The 13737-nt window shown below is 51.8% G+C and overlaps 1 protein-coding gene across 4 annotated transcripts in view; it reads left to right on the top strand.

Annotated features, from left to right (window-relative positions):
• The first annotated feature begins 5086 nt into the window (after window positions 1-5086).
• Window positions 5087-13737, top strand: part of KHDRBS3 (KH RNA binding domain containing, signal transduction associated 3) — a 181688-nt gene continuing 173037 nt past the window's right edge. For 3 of the 4 annotated variants that reach the window (XM_055314239.1, XM_055314237.1, XM_055314242.1), the window contains exon 1: window positions 5087-5445. In XM_055314239.1, the coding sequence (XP_055170214.1) occupies window positions 5358-5445 (88 nt within the window). In that variant the 5' untranslated portion in view covers window positions 5087-5357. Of the gene's footprint in view, window positions 5446-6487; window positions 6510-13737 lie in introns of those variants that run through there. The other variant, XM_055314240.1, reaches the window with a different exon arrangement.

Consider the following 13737-nt stretch of genomic DNA (forward strand, 5'->3'; position numbering starts at 1 on the left):
AAAACACACTTCTGTGATGGTTATGCCCCAGAACTCAGAGCACTTTTCAGGGTTTTTCTCTGCAAATCTTTATTGTTCTCATCAAATCTCAATAAAACAGGATGAGAACAACAACTAGCAGCTACTCCTTTACAAGCTCAGAAATAGAGACAGAGACAGAGTTGGATTTTTGGAAGGATTACAAAGCCAGGCAGCGATGGGGTCAATCAATTACAAAGCCAACCAGTGGTGGTGACCAGGCCCGTCTGTACCCCCTTGACTGGTCATGACGCGCTGACCCTGGACATGACAAGTCTTATTTTCCATGACTGTTGCCTCGAGTGCTCATCTTTGAAACGGAGAGAGGCCTAGCATAGAGAAACACCCCTCGTGTGAGCTTTCCTATTCCCTTGTGCTCTCCTCCCACATCCTATGTCCTTCCTTCCTCTTCCTTCCATCTTCTTCCTCCTTCCCTCCCTCCCTCCCTCCCTCCCTCCCTCCCTCCCTCCCTCCCTCCCTCCCTCCCTCCCTCCCTCCCATTTCTCCCTTCCTTTTCCTCTTTTTATTTACGTTCCCTGTTTCAGTCTCTTTCACCTAAGGAAATGCTTCGCTCTCCTCTTTCCCGGGAAGGAGTTAAATCCTGTGTGTGATTCCCTTTTGGTGCCTCCAGCTCCGACCCCAGGGCTTAGGAGCCTGGTTCAACAGCAACTTTGGGGGGATGCACTTCCGCACTTGGCCACCAGGGGGCGGGTGCGCGATGCTGTGGTTTTATCAGCGGCTGCAAGGCCCAGCCCGCAGGGCTCGCTGCCTGCGGAGGGGAGAGTGTGCGACAAGGCCTGGGGTCTCCATCTCCCCAACAGCCAGAGGAGGGAACTGACTTTGGGGGAACATGGGCACAGACACAGATAACTGTCCTCAGGATGCGAGTGACTGAGCTGAAAGGTCCCATTCCATTTATCCTTAGACATGGGTGCAGAGTGTGTGTGCATGTGTGTGTGCGTGTGCGTGTGTGTGTCCAGTTCTCCTCTTACTACCTTCGAGTCACTTAAATGTTCTGGGCAACTGTGTCTTCACCTCTAAAACCCTGTGACTGGTGGGCTAGCTGCTCCCTGTGGCTCCTGCCAGCTGAGTATTTCTGCACCCTGAAGGCCGGAGGGGGGGGCGGGTGGAGGGAGTACAGCAGGGGGGAGCCACCAGCGCACTCGCTGGTCCTCCAGGAAGGCATTCCTGATTTATGGCTGGCCTTTGGACTTTGCGAGCCTCCCAACTTTGGGGACCTCCTCCCCCTGTCTTAAGCCTCTTTTAGTCTACTCAGGGTTTGAAAATGCGTTTCCGTCTGGAGCCAGGCATCAGAGCAAACATTCTTGGTGCCTTTCTCCCTGACACATAAATGACTGATTTCTAGGTAAGGCTGTGCCATCTTTTGGTGCTTGTCTTACATGACAAACTCATTTGTCTCAGGTAGCTGGCAAGTGGTGCTGTCAGAGGCTGTGTTTTGGGAGAATGGACTGGAGCAGGTGTCAAAGGCTTGCTGCTCACCACCACTCCCGGCGAGGGCTGTGGAGGCAGAGGGGTCCGCAGAAGACCGGCCCCCAGGGTGTGCTGTGTGCACAGGAGCTGCGACAGGGCTGGTGGGGTGGGGAGGAGGGAGAGTCAAAAGCTGTCAGCGCGGTCACTTAGTAGTCATGATGAGCCTTCTGCTTCTGCTTTGCCATCATGTTGGGAGGTTTGGATTTCTTCTCCCGGTGCCCAGAGACAACAGGTACCTGACTCAAGATCACACAGCTCGTAAGCAGGAGAAACTGAGGCCTCTCTGGCTCTTGGTCCAGATTTCAACTTCCCCACCCATGGCACTGCAGGTTCTTGGGGGATCTGGAATAGGGCTCACCTTTTTTAAACCAAAGGAATAGGATGCTTGTAGTATGAACAACTAACTGGTGACAAACATGACAACCCTCCGCTGTTGTGTATCCTCTGATGCATGTGGGTGCTGTGGCAATGTCTGAGAGGCTATGAGGTACTTGTCTACACCAACAGGAGCGTGGGGGCAGGTGGGAGCTAGCTGGAGGTTCCGATAGACAGCCATGGTGGTGGGTGGTGGGAACTAGTGGGGCTTGCTGTGGAACCGCAGGCAGGGCAGCTCCTGAGATGACGTGGGGATGGTGACACTTGATGAGGTTGGTTTTAGAAGTGCCCCTCTCTATCTCTGGGGCTGGGAGGTGAATCCCGGACGTACAAGCGCCAGGAGAAAAGGAGACCAGAGTTTCTTAGTACAGCTGAGGGCCTCCACTCCAGGTCAGAGGCAAAGTATGCAGATGGAAGAGGTGGCCCCCAGTGCCCCAGCCTGGAGTGGCTTTGTGGAAGTCTGTTTTGTTCACGGCTCATCCCCTGTACCCAGAGCAGTCCCTGCATTTGACGTGTCCTCAGCAAATACTGGTGTGTGCCTGGAGAGACCCCTGGCCTGAAAGTCAGAAGACCCGAGTTTGAGTACTATCTGCAACTGCTTGCAAAATAATCAGAACCTCTCCCAACATCAGACCCTCTTATCATCAAAGGGATCTGGATCTGAGGGTTAGTGCCCTCAGGAGCGGCCGTCTCATGAAGGCCTACAGGGTCTGCGGCAAGGTGCAGAGGGGCCAGGCTCCACAGCCAGCAGCTCGGCCAGGTTGGTGGGTGGAAACAATTTCCTGAGCATCTCACAGAGACATTCGTCTCCTTCCTCCCTGGAGGAGCCCATGTGGGTACTCATGGTGCTGGGCACCTGCTTTCTTGGAAGGTTCTGAGAGAAGGAGGGTCTGGAGCAGAAGATTCAGTGCCTTGGCTGTCAGCTTCCTGGTGTACAGCCCTCCTCCCCAGCTGCCGGCGAGACTTCTCTGCCAACCCTGCTGCTGGAGGAGGGCTGGAGCCCGTCACCAGTGTCACACACTGATACCTGGGAGGGGAAAACTGGGGAGGGAGGGAGGACGCCCTAGGGTCTATGAGTCTAGGATGCCTTACCGACACTGGTGGGACTTAGGCAAAGTATCCAACTGCTCTGAGCCTCAGTTTCCTCATTTGCAAGTGGTGATAAATAGTATCCCAGCAACCTGTAGGTTGCTGGGAAAACTGAAAACAGTGAATGAAAGAGCCTGGCACTTCGTGCTTAATGAAAACAGCGATTACTCAAAGGGCGGCCTGTTACTGGGGCAGAGGGGCTGAGTGGAAAGGAGACTGTAAGACCAAGTGGGGAGGGAGCAGTGGAGTGTCCAGTATCTGGTCCCCTCACTCTCCTCCCCTGGGGCTCACTGACATCCCAGAACTCCCCTTCTCCCTTCCTCCTTCACATGTGGCCATCAGGGCCTCATGCCCTGGAATGTAGGCCCTGTGATGCAGGAACATAAGCTAGAGGTGTGTGCCTTCCATTCCGATGCTATAGGAGAAAACACCGGCCCACGAATCCTTCCAACTGCCCTCCAGGGCTGCTGGCATGTGCCTGGTTTTGGAAATGTGGTCTCTGAAGCTCACATTAGTGAATTAGCCAAGGTCCCACAGAGTCAGAGGTGGCGGGGGGGGGGGGGGGGGGGATGGGGGATGCTGCAATTATCCATGTTGCTGCCCTGGGAGCCCCACTCTGGGCCCTGGGGGCAGAAACTGAGCCCTGGGGTCCCAGGTCCTTCACTCAGCATGTCCTGCAGTGAGGGTGTTTGCTAAGTGCTCTTGGGAGATGCAGCTGAGGGGAAGGAGAGATTTGGGAAGACCAGGAGAAGAGCCATAAGCACTTACCATGTGCTGGAGACTGTGGGGACTTCATTATGAGCTGCCCTCATGGCTCTGTTATGAAATCGGTTGCATTCTCGTCTCTACACAGACAGGGAGACTGAGGCACAGAAGCGTCATAGCTAGTGAGCAGCCGAGCCATAATTGCAAATCCAGGCCGCGGGGTCCCAGAGGCCACACACTTAACCTATCATTTGACTGCCTCTTGAGAGTTCAGGCCGAAGAGAGCCATGAAGAAGATTCTTACTGGGAACTCTGGAATGGCACTTAGCTGGGAGCCTCAGCAGTCTGGGGTGGGGGAGGGAGATGGGGTGTTTGTGCTCAAGGGCAGTGGGTCCTGGGGGCTGGGACTTAGAGCCAGGTTGGTGCTCCTTGGTTTCCACTCTCAGCATCTCTGGCTGTGGAGGACTTCCTGCGCTTGGGAGGAAGGGTCTGCTCCAGGCTGTTGGCCTTCCCCTGGTTTGTTCCTTCAGAAAACATCTCTGGTGCCCTCACGCCTGTCCCAAAGTCACCAGGCCCCCCCAGCCCCTAGCTCTGCCCCTGAGATGCTCCTGGTGTGATGAACCTACAGAATTACACCTGTCTGTGAACCGGGAGGGACTTGGCGCAGGGGTGGGGAGGGGGAGCATGCTGCACTGACCGCTTTGCAGGGGAAGTCTTGGAAAGCTGTGGGAGTGCGGTGGGTGGGGTGCGGGGAAGGTGACATTGGGGCCCGGACTTGAGATGGGGGTTTGGAGGCAGCGAGGCAGGACAGGCTCAGAGTCCTTGGCCTGCTGGGGGATGGGGCGGGCATGGGGGGCATTTACTCCACGCGCGCAGGGGAAGGGGGTCAGGGGCGGAGGCTATGGCTCGCACGTGCCCCTGGGGGACTCTCCCCACGAGGGGCCAGGCTCGGGCCAGGCTGTCTTCCTCCCTGGGCGCAGCGGTTGTGGGTTGTGGGAGGGGAGGGAGGCACGCAGGTGACAAAGCCGCCCTGAAGGGCACGCGCCGTCGCGCGACGGTCCCGCACCTGGGCGCGCCCCCCCCCCCCCCGAGCTCGGTGCGCGCAGCGGGGATGGGTTAGGGGGGTCCCGGGGGCCGTGTGGGGCGAGCCCCGGGCCCCCTTCCCGACCTCTCCCCGGGCACCCCCGCGAGCGACCTTGGGCGGGCCGCGCGCCCGCTCCCCCCGGGCCTCAGTTTCCCGATAGCGCCCCGGGGGGGGCGGGGCGGGGCGCGCGGACCGCGGGCGGCGCCAGGACGCCCTTGGCGGGGCCCCCCGAGGCGGGGGCGGGGCGGGGGCGGGGCGGGGCGCGCAGGCGCAGGCGCGGCGGGCGGGGCGCGGGCCGGGCTCGGGGAGAGCGCGGGGCGGCGCGCGGCGAGCGGGTGGCGGCGGAGCGGGGCTCGCCCGGGAGCGCTGCAGGCTCGCCCAGGGCCCGCGCCGCTGCTGCTCGGCCCGCTGCGGGGCGGCGGGGGCCACCCGGGACCGGCCCCCACCCCTTGCCCGCGTGTCCCCGCTGCCGCCGCCTCCGGGCCGACCTCCCGGCTTGGCTCCGCCGCGCCCCGGCCGCCGCGCCGGGCCCGGGTTGCGCGCCGCTGGGGCGCGGGCGGGGTCGGGGAGTGCGGGGGCCCGGCGGCCGGCGAGCATGGAGGAGAAGTACCTGCCGGAGCTGATGGCGGAGAAGGACTCCCTGGACCCCTCCTTCACGCACGCTCTGCGGCTGGTGAACCAAGGTGAGGGCGCACGCCGGCCGCCCCAACCGTCGCCCGGGGCCGTTGGGGTGCGCGGGGGCGGGGGCGGGGAGGGATGCGCGGCGCTCGGGGGGCCGACCTGGGGCGGGCGGGGCCCCGGGGGCGAGCTGGGGCCGGCTGGGTGGGGACCTGGGGCAACGTGGGGCGCCTGCGGGGGCGGGAGCCCATGCGCCCTTGGGGGGCTTGGCGCGGGCGGGGGGCGCACAGGCTGGGGCGCTCGGATGCGGCTTGGAGCCCTGCGGGGACGCGAGGGGACCCGAGGGGAGCTTGCGGGTGCGCGTCGGCCCGCGTCCGAGGGCTTGGCCAGGGCGCGGGGGGCGGGGGTTGAAGGATCTCATTGGAGGGGAGTTTGTGAGGGACTCGGGGACCCTATAGCGCGCTCGAGTTGTCCAGGGAACTGTAGAGAAAAGAGCTGGAGCAAAATGGAAGGATGTGAGGGGATGAAATGCACACGAGGTGAAGAAGGGAACAGGTGCTTGGATTGTTGGTGAAGTTTGAGGACCTTGTGGGGGAGGTTTGGGGTCAGGGCATCTCGGAGTAGAGGGACCCCGCGGTCCGCGTGGCCGAGCCCGGCTCGTCTGCTCTCCTCCTCCTCCTCCTCCTCCTCCTCCTCCTCCTCCTCCTCCTCCTCCTCCTCCTCCTCCCACGCCAAGGCTGGAGCCACCCTGGCAGGTGGTCCGCCCTCCCCGGGGCCGGGCAGCTCCCGCCGAGGCTGGCAAGCTGGCCCTCGGAGGGGTTGGTGGGAGAGAAGAGGCCCACGCAGTTGCCCCCTTCTTGGCTTGCTTGGCTTCTCTTTGGGAGGCTCCGGGGGGGGGGGGGGAGGGTCGCCCTCCCTGGGGGCTGGCCGCTTAGGGATCGGGAAGACCGGGCAAGGAGTCTTTGCTGCCTGTGCCCTTTCAGCGCTGCCCCCGCCGGTTCAGGGTGTGAACAGTCCTGCAAAGTACGGGGCGCCGGGGATCCAGGAACCTATGGAGGCGAGCCTGCCCGGGACAGGATTTCCTGGCTCGTTCTCTCCCTCCAGCCTCCTGAGTAATCTGGGATGGATGGTAAATCAAGCCTCCCTTCCCAGGAGCAGTCCTCACTTCCTTCTGTATCCGTTAATCCGTGTTTCGGATCAAGATGGGTTTGGGGGCCACTGGTCTGTTTTGTGTGTGTGTGTGTGTGTGTGTGTGTGTGTGTGTTTCCCCCCTCTGGGTGATGGCAGAAACATTATCTGGTCAGATCTGTTACCTTTTGCCTGGATCACTCAGTGCAGTGACAGTTTGTGGTTCCCGAGTTAAATCGGCTCTGCTGATCTTAATGCTGGCTCTGGCTCTTTTATTGTTGGAAGTGAAAGATGAGGCAGACATATTCTATTTGTATATAGATATCTATTTTTTAAAACAGCAGCCTCCAGCATTCGGCTGTTCCAGCCAGTTCTTCGGAGTAGGGTGTGTTGTCCGCTGATGGTGGTAGCGGGGAGGCTCGGTGTCTCCAAGAATTGAAGCGTGCATGCTGTTTGAATGGTTGAACAGAAATCTGTTTACAGAGCTTTCCCATTTCAATTGCAGGCTTTTTTTTTTTAATTTCTTTAATAAAGTGGGCTTGTGAAAAAGTAATGGGCTCACATTCTTAAATCAGAGAAAAAGAATTTAGAGCTTTGTTCCCATGCTCTTCTGAACAGTTCTGCAGTTAGGTTTGTACTCCTTGCTCTTCATGATTTACATATATCTTTTGTTGCCTGCTGGGCTGTCATTTCTGTGAAAGAAATTTCTTTGTACGTTGTGTGAGATCAGTGGCATTAGCAGTATTCTAGATTGTGGAATCAAGTGCGTTGTTTTTTTTTAATAAAGAAGCTGACAAAGTTATGTTGTATTCAATTAAGGAAACAGCTTAAAAGTGTGATGAGTTATCTTATTTTGAAACTTAGAATTTTTTTTTTCCTCTGTGCCATATTGCCATAGTACTGTGTTGCTAACATGTTAAACATTCCTTTGGTTTCTATGTTTCTCCTATAGCATTAATGGCCTCTAGTTACTTAGAACAGATATTGGACAATGTTGCCATTTACTATTTTTTTTTAGATGTTAAATCTGATTACCTTACTTTTCCATAAAAAAATGTGATTTGGGTAAGAAGTGCATTTTTCACATTGAACAGTTCTATGAAAGAAGGAAAAGGTGCTAGTTGGATGCTCTCTTTACTGTTAATTTAGATTACTTCAGACTAAAATGTTTTGCCCTTAAATTATAAGCTGATAACCAGAATGCAAAGCCCTATCGTTTAAAATATTAATCGTGCTCAATTATGTAACTCCAGAATTACAAGCACATTTTTAAAATAGTGTCTCAAGTCTGAATTTGAAGGGTTAATTAGAAAGCTTTGATTTTGAATCTGATTACCATCTTGTTATTGGCTACAGTAAAGCATTTTTAGTTTTATTTAGCTACAGTTTTGACTCTTTGCCTTGCAAAGAAACTCTTTTTTTTCAGAGTTTATTCTGAATTTCAATGCATTAGCGTTCCAGCACTAACTTGTACAGTGATGATGGTCCGCCGTGAATGCAATACTTTATGTTTTCGTGGAGTGTGTGCAAGTTTCCAAGGCTCCTTACGGTACATGATGCCCAGTTCCTGTCTAACACTTGCACTCTTATCAGATCGACACCGATGTCTCCATTTTTCTGGGGAGGCAGCTGAGGAACCCAGCTACTCAAGCTTGTGGGCAACTGAGATTTAATTGGAACTCAGGTCTTCCAACTCCTAAGGCCAGTGTTCTTGTTACTTAAGCCTTCCTGCAAAGATAGAATAAAACACTTAGCATATGCTAATTTAAAACCCCGCACAGAAATCAGTAGCATTAATATGCTTGTTTCTGGTTGACTTGTCTTGATTTTTCTAAAAAAGTTTCTTTCTATACTTGATTAGTGGTCTTTTTGAAGAAACAAGCATTGGTAGCAGATTTATCCTGCAGGATTTTAATGCTCCGGCCAAGAGGCACTTCTGAATTAAAGCCCTCCTGTGACCAGTTTATTACTTTTGTAATCAACACATTATGCTAATGAAACAGTTTATAAATGAGGTGTTGCCGTTTTTTTAAAAATTCGGTAGTTGTAAACATTGATCAACCCCCTAGCTGAATTATTTTGTTTCTAGTAATCTTTAAGTAAGAACTTGAGCTGGGATGACGTCAAGATATATGCTCCCGTGCTAATACAGGTCGGCTTTTATACCTTTTCCAGGCTTGTGTTTCGCAACGGGTGTTAGTTGCTGACTTTTTATTTTCTCAGGCTAACCCCCCTCCCCCCCCAGCTCTCCAAATACTAAGTACTTTTGTTTCTCTACCAAATGTAATGATTAATGTTTGCTTGCTGTTAAAACTGAATCAAAGAAGATAGGCCTTGGTATCAGCCCTTTCTCCCACTCCCATGCCTGTAGAGTGAATTGACGTTGCCGTTTCTTGCCAAGGAGGTTAATTGGAGATGAAAGTAGCATCCCATGTTTTGTATTATATTTGCTAGGATGGGATGTGCTGACTCTTACTAAAAACATCTTTAGAAATGTCTTATGCATTATAATTTAATCCAGCTCTCTGGTACTGCTTTGGATGGTTTTCAATCCAAGCCAAGTAACCATTAAATAAGATTACATAACCCTGTATTTTTAATTATCTGATATAATATATGGATTGGTGGCTGGTTCACTGCCAAGTTATAGTTAGTGGTTGGTTGCAAGAGGAAGTGGAGCAAAGAGTTCAAGATTAAGGTGGTCTGTTTGTATCCAGATTGATAAAGTTCTCTGTTGATATTTCAGAATAATAATTTTTCGTCTTACATCAGTTTTTCTAATACCAGTCCTCAGCATTACTCAGGATATATGTGAGGGGTAAAAATGTATAAAGGGAGCATCATTACTTAGCCCCATGTGCTGCGTCTCTTTGTTCAACAAAACCTGACGGCTTAAAGTTTCATTTTTGGTGACTGCTTTTGGAAAACATTTGTGATTTGCTTGAATGTTGTCAGACATGTAGAGTAAGAGAGACAAATGAGAATGGAAATTGCAGAATTATATTTAGATGTAGTGTGTGATTCTCTGTTCCATCCAAAGGAGGATGTGGCTTTTCAGTTGTTAATTGTTTTCTTAGGTTTTCCAGAGTTTTTGTTTGTTTTTCAGAAGACAGTGGATGGGATGCCTCACATGTTTCGGTAAACCATTTCTGAGTTTCCTGCAGTGTGTTATGATTTGAAGTGATCCAGTGATTGTGGGTTACAGTGTTTTGGTATTTGGTCCTCAGTGACATGTTTGTTTACAACCTGCCATGGCAGGTGATGGGGCTGGGTCCTGGAGGTCGTGGGGCCAGAACATAGGCTCTGCACCTGAGAAGTGAGTGTTCTCATATATGGTCATTGGGGAATGAGTGTCAAGTTTATCAGTGCCCTCTTCTTTCCTAAGAATGTCTTCAACTATCTTTCAACTGTCCATTTGAAGTGCTGAGTGACCAGATGGTTTAACTCAGCCAGCCTGGGTTCTACTCTGTGCTGGGTCTTGTCTGCAATCTGAATACTCTCACAGCCCGGAAATGTAGAGGTTATCGGCCCAATGTTTCAGTTGGAGAAACTGAGACTCCAATAGCTAAAGTGACTTACCCAGGGTGACATACTTGCCAAATGTCCCAGTGAAGGAAGGTGCAAGCTTTGCTCCTTCCCGAACCACCCTGGCCCACAGAGGGATCGGGTCCAGCTGGGATGCCAGTTAATGGCTGGAATTGAAAGGCAAGTTATATCACATCCCTTTTTGTACCTTGCCCTTGGAATTTCTGCTGTAAGGGATTTCCTGTGACCACATCCATCCCCTCCAAATGGATTTAGATGGCTCATTTTTCCCCAGAGCAGCCAGTGTGAACCTCTCTGATGGTGTGATTGTCCTCACCCTACATTCTTTGGACCTCTGTCTTCCGTGGGAGAGTGTCAGCTTCTGGGCAGGCACGGCCTGGGCTTCCATGTCTCTGTCTTGAGCACCTCGTGTAACTCTGGCCCGCACGTAGCTCTTGCACCTTCAACTCTGGTCTTCATTTCAGTGTTGTGTTGTAATTTTCACAGAGGTGGAAGACTCAGATAGTGCTGTGGCTGTAGGGCAGCTGACGTGGGCAGTGATGACACAGATGTAAGAGGCACTGAGTGAGATGCAGGGTGAGACCTGGAGCAGAAGGCTGCGGTGATCTTTACATGTGGTAGGACTGCAGGGGCCCTCCTCGGGGAGACAGATGTTAGCAGGTCTGCTTTGAATCAGATGTCTATTTACTTTTCTTCTTCCAAGGAACTTATTAAGCCAGGATGCTCTAATACAATTAGCTATCCTTCCCTACATTCCTACTGACAGATTAAAACCAGAAATTTGAAGCCCTTGTTCTATGGCAAATAAGCCTTCTTACCCGAAGGAGTTAATCTGCAATCTCAGACGGCAGACAGACACCCAAAACCAGAAGAGCAACTGGGATTGCAGACTGAATGAATGCCAGCAGAGGCTTTGATATCACAAGAGCCTTTTTTTGCTTGTTGTCATCATTCTTACTGAGTGAAGATAGGATGGTATATATATATATATATATATATATATATATTATTTTTTTTTTTTTTTTTTTTACCAAAAAATAGAAGTGTTCCTGAGCATTGGGGATAATGATTATGATAAAAGCTGCCAAATTGAGGGCCCCTTTGTGCCAGGTGCTTCCTATGCATTATCTCTAATCCTCACAAAGATCTTGCAAGGTAGGTGGTTTTATACCCTGCCTGCCTCTTTTGTTTTTTCAAATGACTCATCTGAGACTCAAAAATGTAAAGCAACTTGCCCAGTCAAGGTGCACAACTTTAAATAGGCTGAAATTTTAAATTGAGCCTGTGGTGTTTTGATAGTATACTTTAAGAAAACAGACAAAGGGACAGAAGTCGGCAGTGTTTCCGAATAAAAGTTTTATTATAGTAGAAGCCAATTAGGAATTTCCACTGGTGATGATGAATTTTTAAAAGAGGTCCCCCTAAAATGTGTTTTACCAGAAAAGGCAAGTTCACTTTTTTTCCTATGTTCTCCAGCAGCTTTTCAGTCTTCAGTAGGCATTCAAGGTAAAGGGTTTTTAATTATGTGTATTTCAGTGGTCAAGGAGAAAATAGGAAGACTTTGTGGACAGTCACTAAGACAAAAGCTCTGTGTGTCTTGAAGGAACCTCTCAGAGGCAAAGAGCCTTTTATAAATACTGTATTTGATCACAGAAGCAGTTGGTTGAAAGGATGATATCAGGGATTTTTAGTCCATTTATTGTATGTTTAGAAATTCTCCATTTTCTAAAAATAGACTCAAAAAGTGGGGGGAAATAGTGCCAAGAACATAAAAGAACATATTCCCAACAGACAATGGTTTTGGCGCTCTGATGGTAGTGGGCTTGGGGTGGGGATGGGGGGTTGAATATCCTCGCCTTGCAATTGCTAATAGTGATAGTTATCATTTATCAAGAGCTTTTCCTGGGTTAGATGCTTTATGTGCAATATTGCATTTAATTTTTCTCACAGGGTTAAAAGAGTAAATCATTTTACCTTATTTTACATGTGAAAAAAGTGAGGGCGTGAAGGACAAATTATTTGCCTATGGTCAGCTAAATGGTAAACCAGGATTCAAATCCTCACCTGCCTACTTCCCAGACACCAGGTGGAGGTGGAAGCTTTCACTCTGGCTGGATTTTCATCTTTGACTTCGGAGAGAAATTCTCTGCCATGCAGCTCTTAAAGTCAATTGCTCGGTATTGGACAGGTGGTCTATGTAGGGCGGACTGTGCAGAGGTGTAGACAATGGCCCGACCAAAGGAGGGCAGGAACTCTGTGACCAGTGGCAGCATGGAAGGTGTGGTGGTGGCGTGGACGTCGGAAATGGTGTTACCTCACAAGGGAAGAGCTGCTACAGGAGGAGCCATGTGATTATGGGAGGTGAAGACTTTGTAGTGTGAGCCTAGATAAATTACTCATTTCTGGGATGCTGGGTTTCCCATCTTTGAAATGGGAACACTTATACCTCCTTTGTAGGGCTGTTGTTTGAGGCATGAGATGAGTACAGTGTCTAACACCTGACGGATGCTTTGTAAACATCACCTGCTCTTTGTACACGATGGCCTCGGACCCGTGTGTGGTGGCATAACTCTCCAGACATAAAATGGACAGTAACTTTAATCCTCTAGCTTCAGTTCTCAGGGTGGGTTTTTTTTTTTTTTTTTGTTATTAGAATGAGTTTAGTTTTCCATTCCAGGAAATACTAAAGGGCAGACCCAGTGGTAGGAAGCCTCCGCAGTCAGACCCAGGCAGTGACTGTCACTGTGCTGCTCAAGGCTCAAGGTACCTCTCAGAGCATAGCTGCGCGCTCAGCAGCTCCTCTCCACAAGCACAAGATCTCTTGCTCTGAATTGGTAAGCTGTACATTTCCATAATTTTTCTACATTTCCATAATTTTTCACCAATCAGCCCCTGCTGCTATTTTAAGGACTTGAAAGGTGTTGGTGGCGACTCACTGATGTTCTTGTTACGATAAGGAGCTGAGGATGTGAGAGCAGCGCGTTTGGTGTCCCTGGTGGGCCGAGCCCCCCTAGATGGGTCGCAGGGAGATGGGGAGCAGGGAGACGGGGAGCAGGCCCGGGGAGGAGCCCGGCGCGTCCCTTGGTGGCCCGTGTGCTCTGCTCCGGCTCCACGAGGTGGCGCTGCGCACAGCTGGTTGCCCTCGGTCGCCGGAGCTCCTCGGCCGCGCTGGATCACGCTGGATCGTCCACCGCCAGCCTTGCATCTGGTGGAACCACAGCGGCCTTTGGCATTTCTGATCCTAACAGGTGTAGTCCGTAGCTCTCCCCCGCATCCGCAGAGAGGCCTGACGCCCATTCCGCAGGCACCGTCTCAGGGCTTCAGGTATGCCCGGTGCTGCTGCCAGGCGCTTGCTCCCCTTGCTGCCTCGGGCCTGGCGACCGCCCGTGACATTGGTCTGTTCTCACTGCAGAGAAGCCGGTGGAGGTGACAGGGTGGGCAGGCGTGTGCCAGGTCATGGTCTGGGGCTTACCGTCCCTAAAGAAAACACCCCCCAAAGCGTTGAACTGAGAGCTGTCCTCAAGGTAAGTGTCAGGATAGTCTGATGGACGGCTGCTGGCCACAGATTTGTTCATTCCATGGGGGAAAATTCTAGTCCTGTTGTTTGCATTGGAGCATAGGAGTCAAAATCTTGGATTTGTCCGAGGAGGCAAGCGATAGTAACCAGAGCTTTGTAGCTGGTG

This window comes from Nyctereutes procyonoides, unplaced genomic scaffold, assembly GCF_905146905.1.
Source record: "Nyctereutes procyonoides isolate TBG_1078 unplaced genomic scaffold, NYPRO_anot_genome, whole genome shotgun sequence".
In the NCBI taxonomy this organism is placed as follows: Eukaryota; Metazoa; Chordata; class Mammalia; order Carnivora; family Canidae; genus Nyctereutes; species Nyctereutes procyonoides.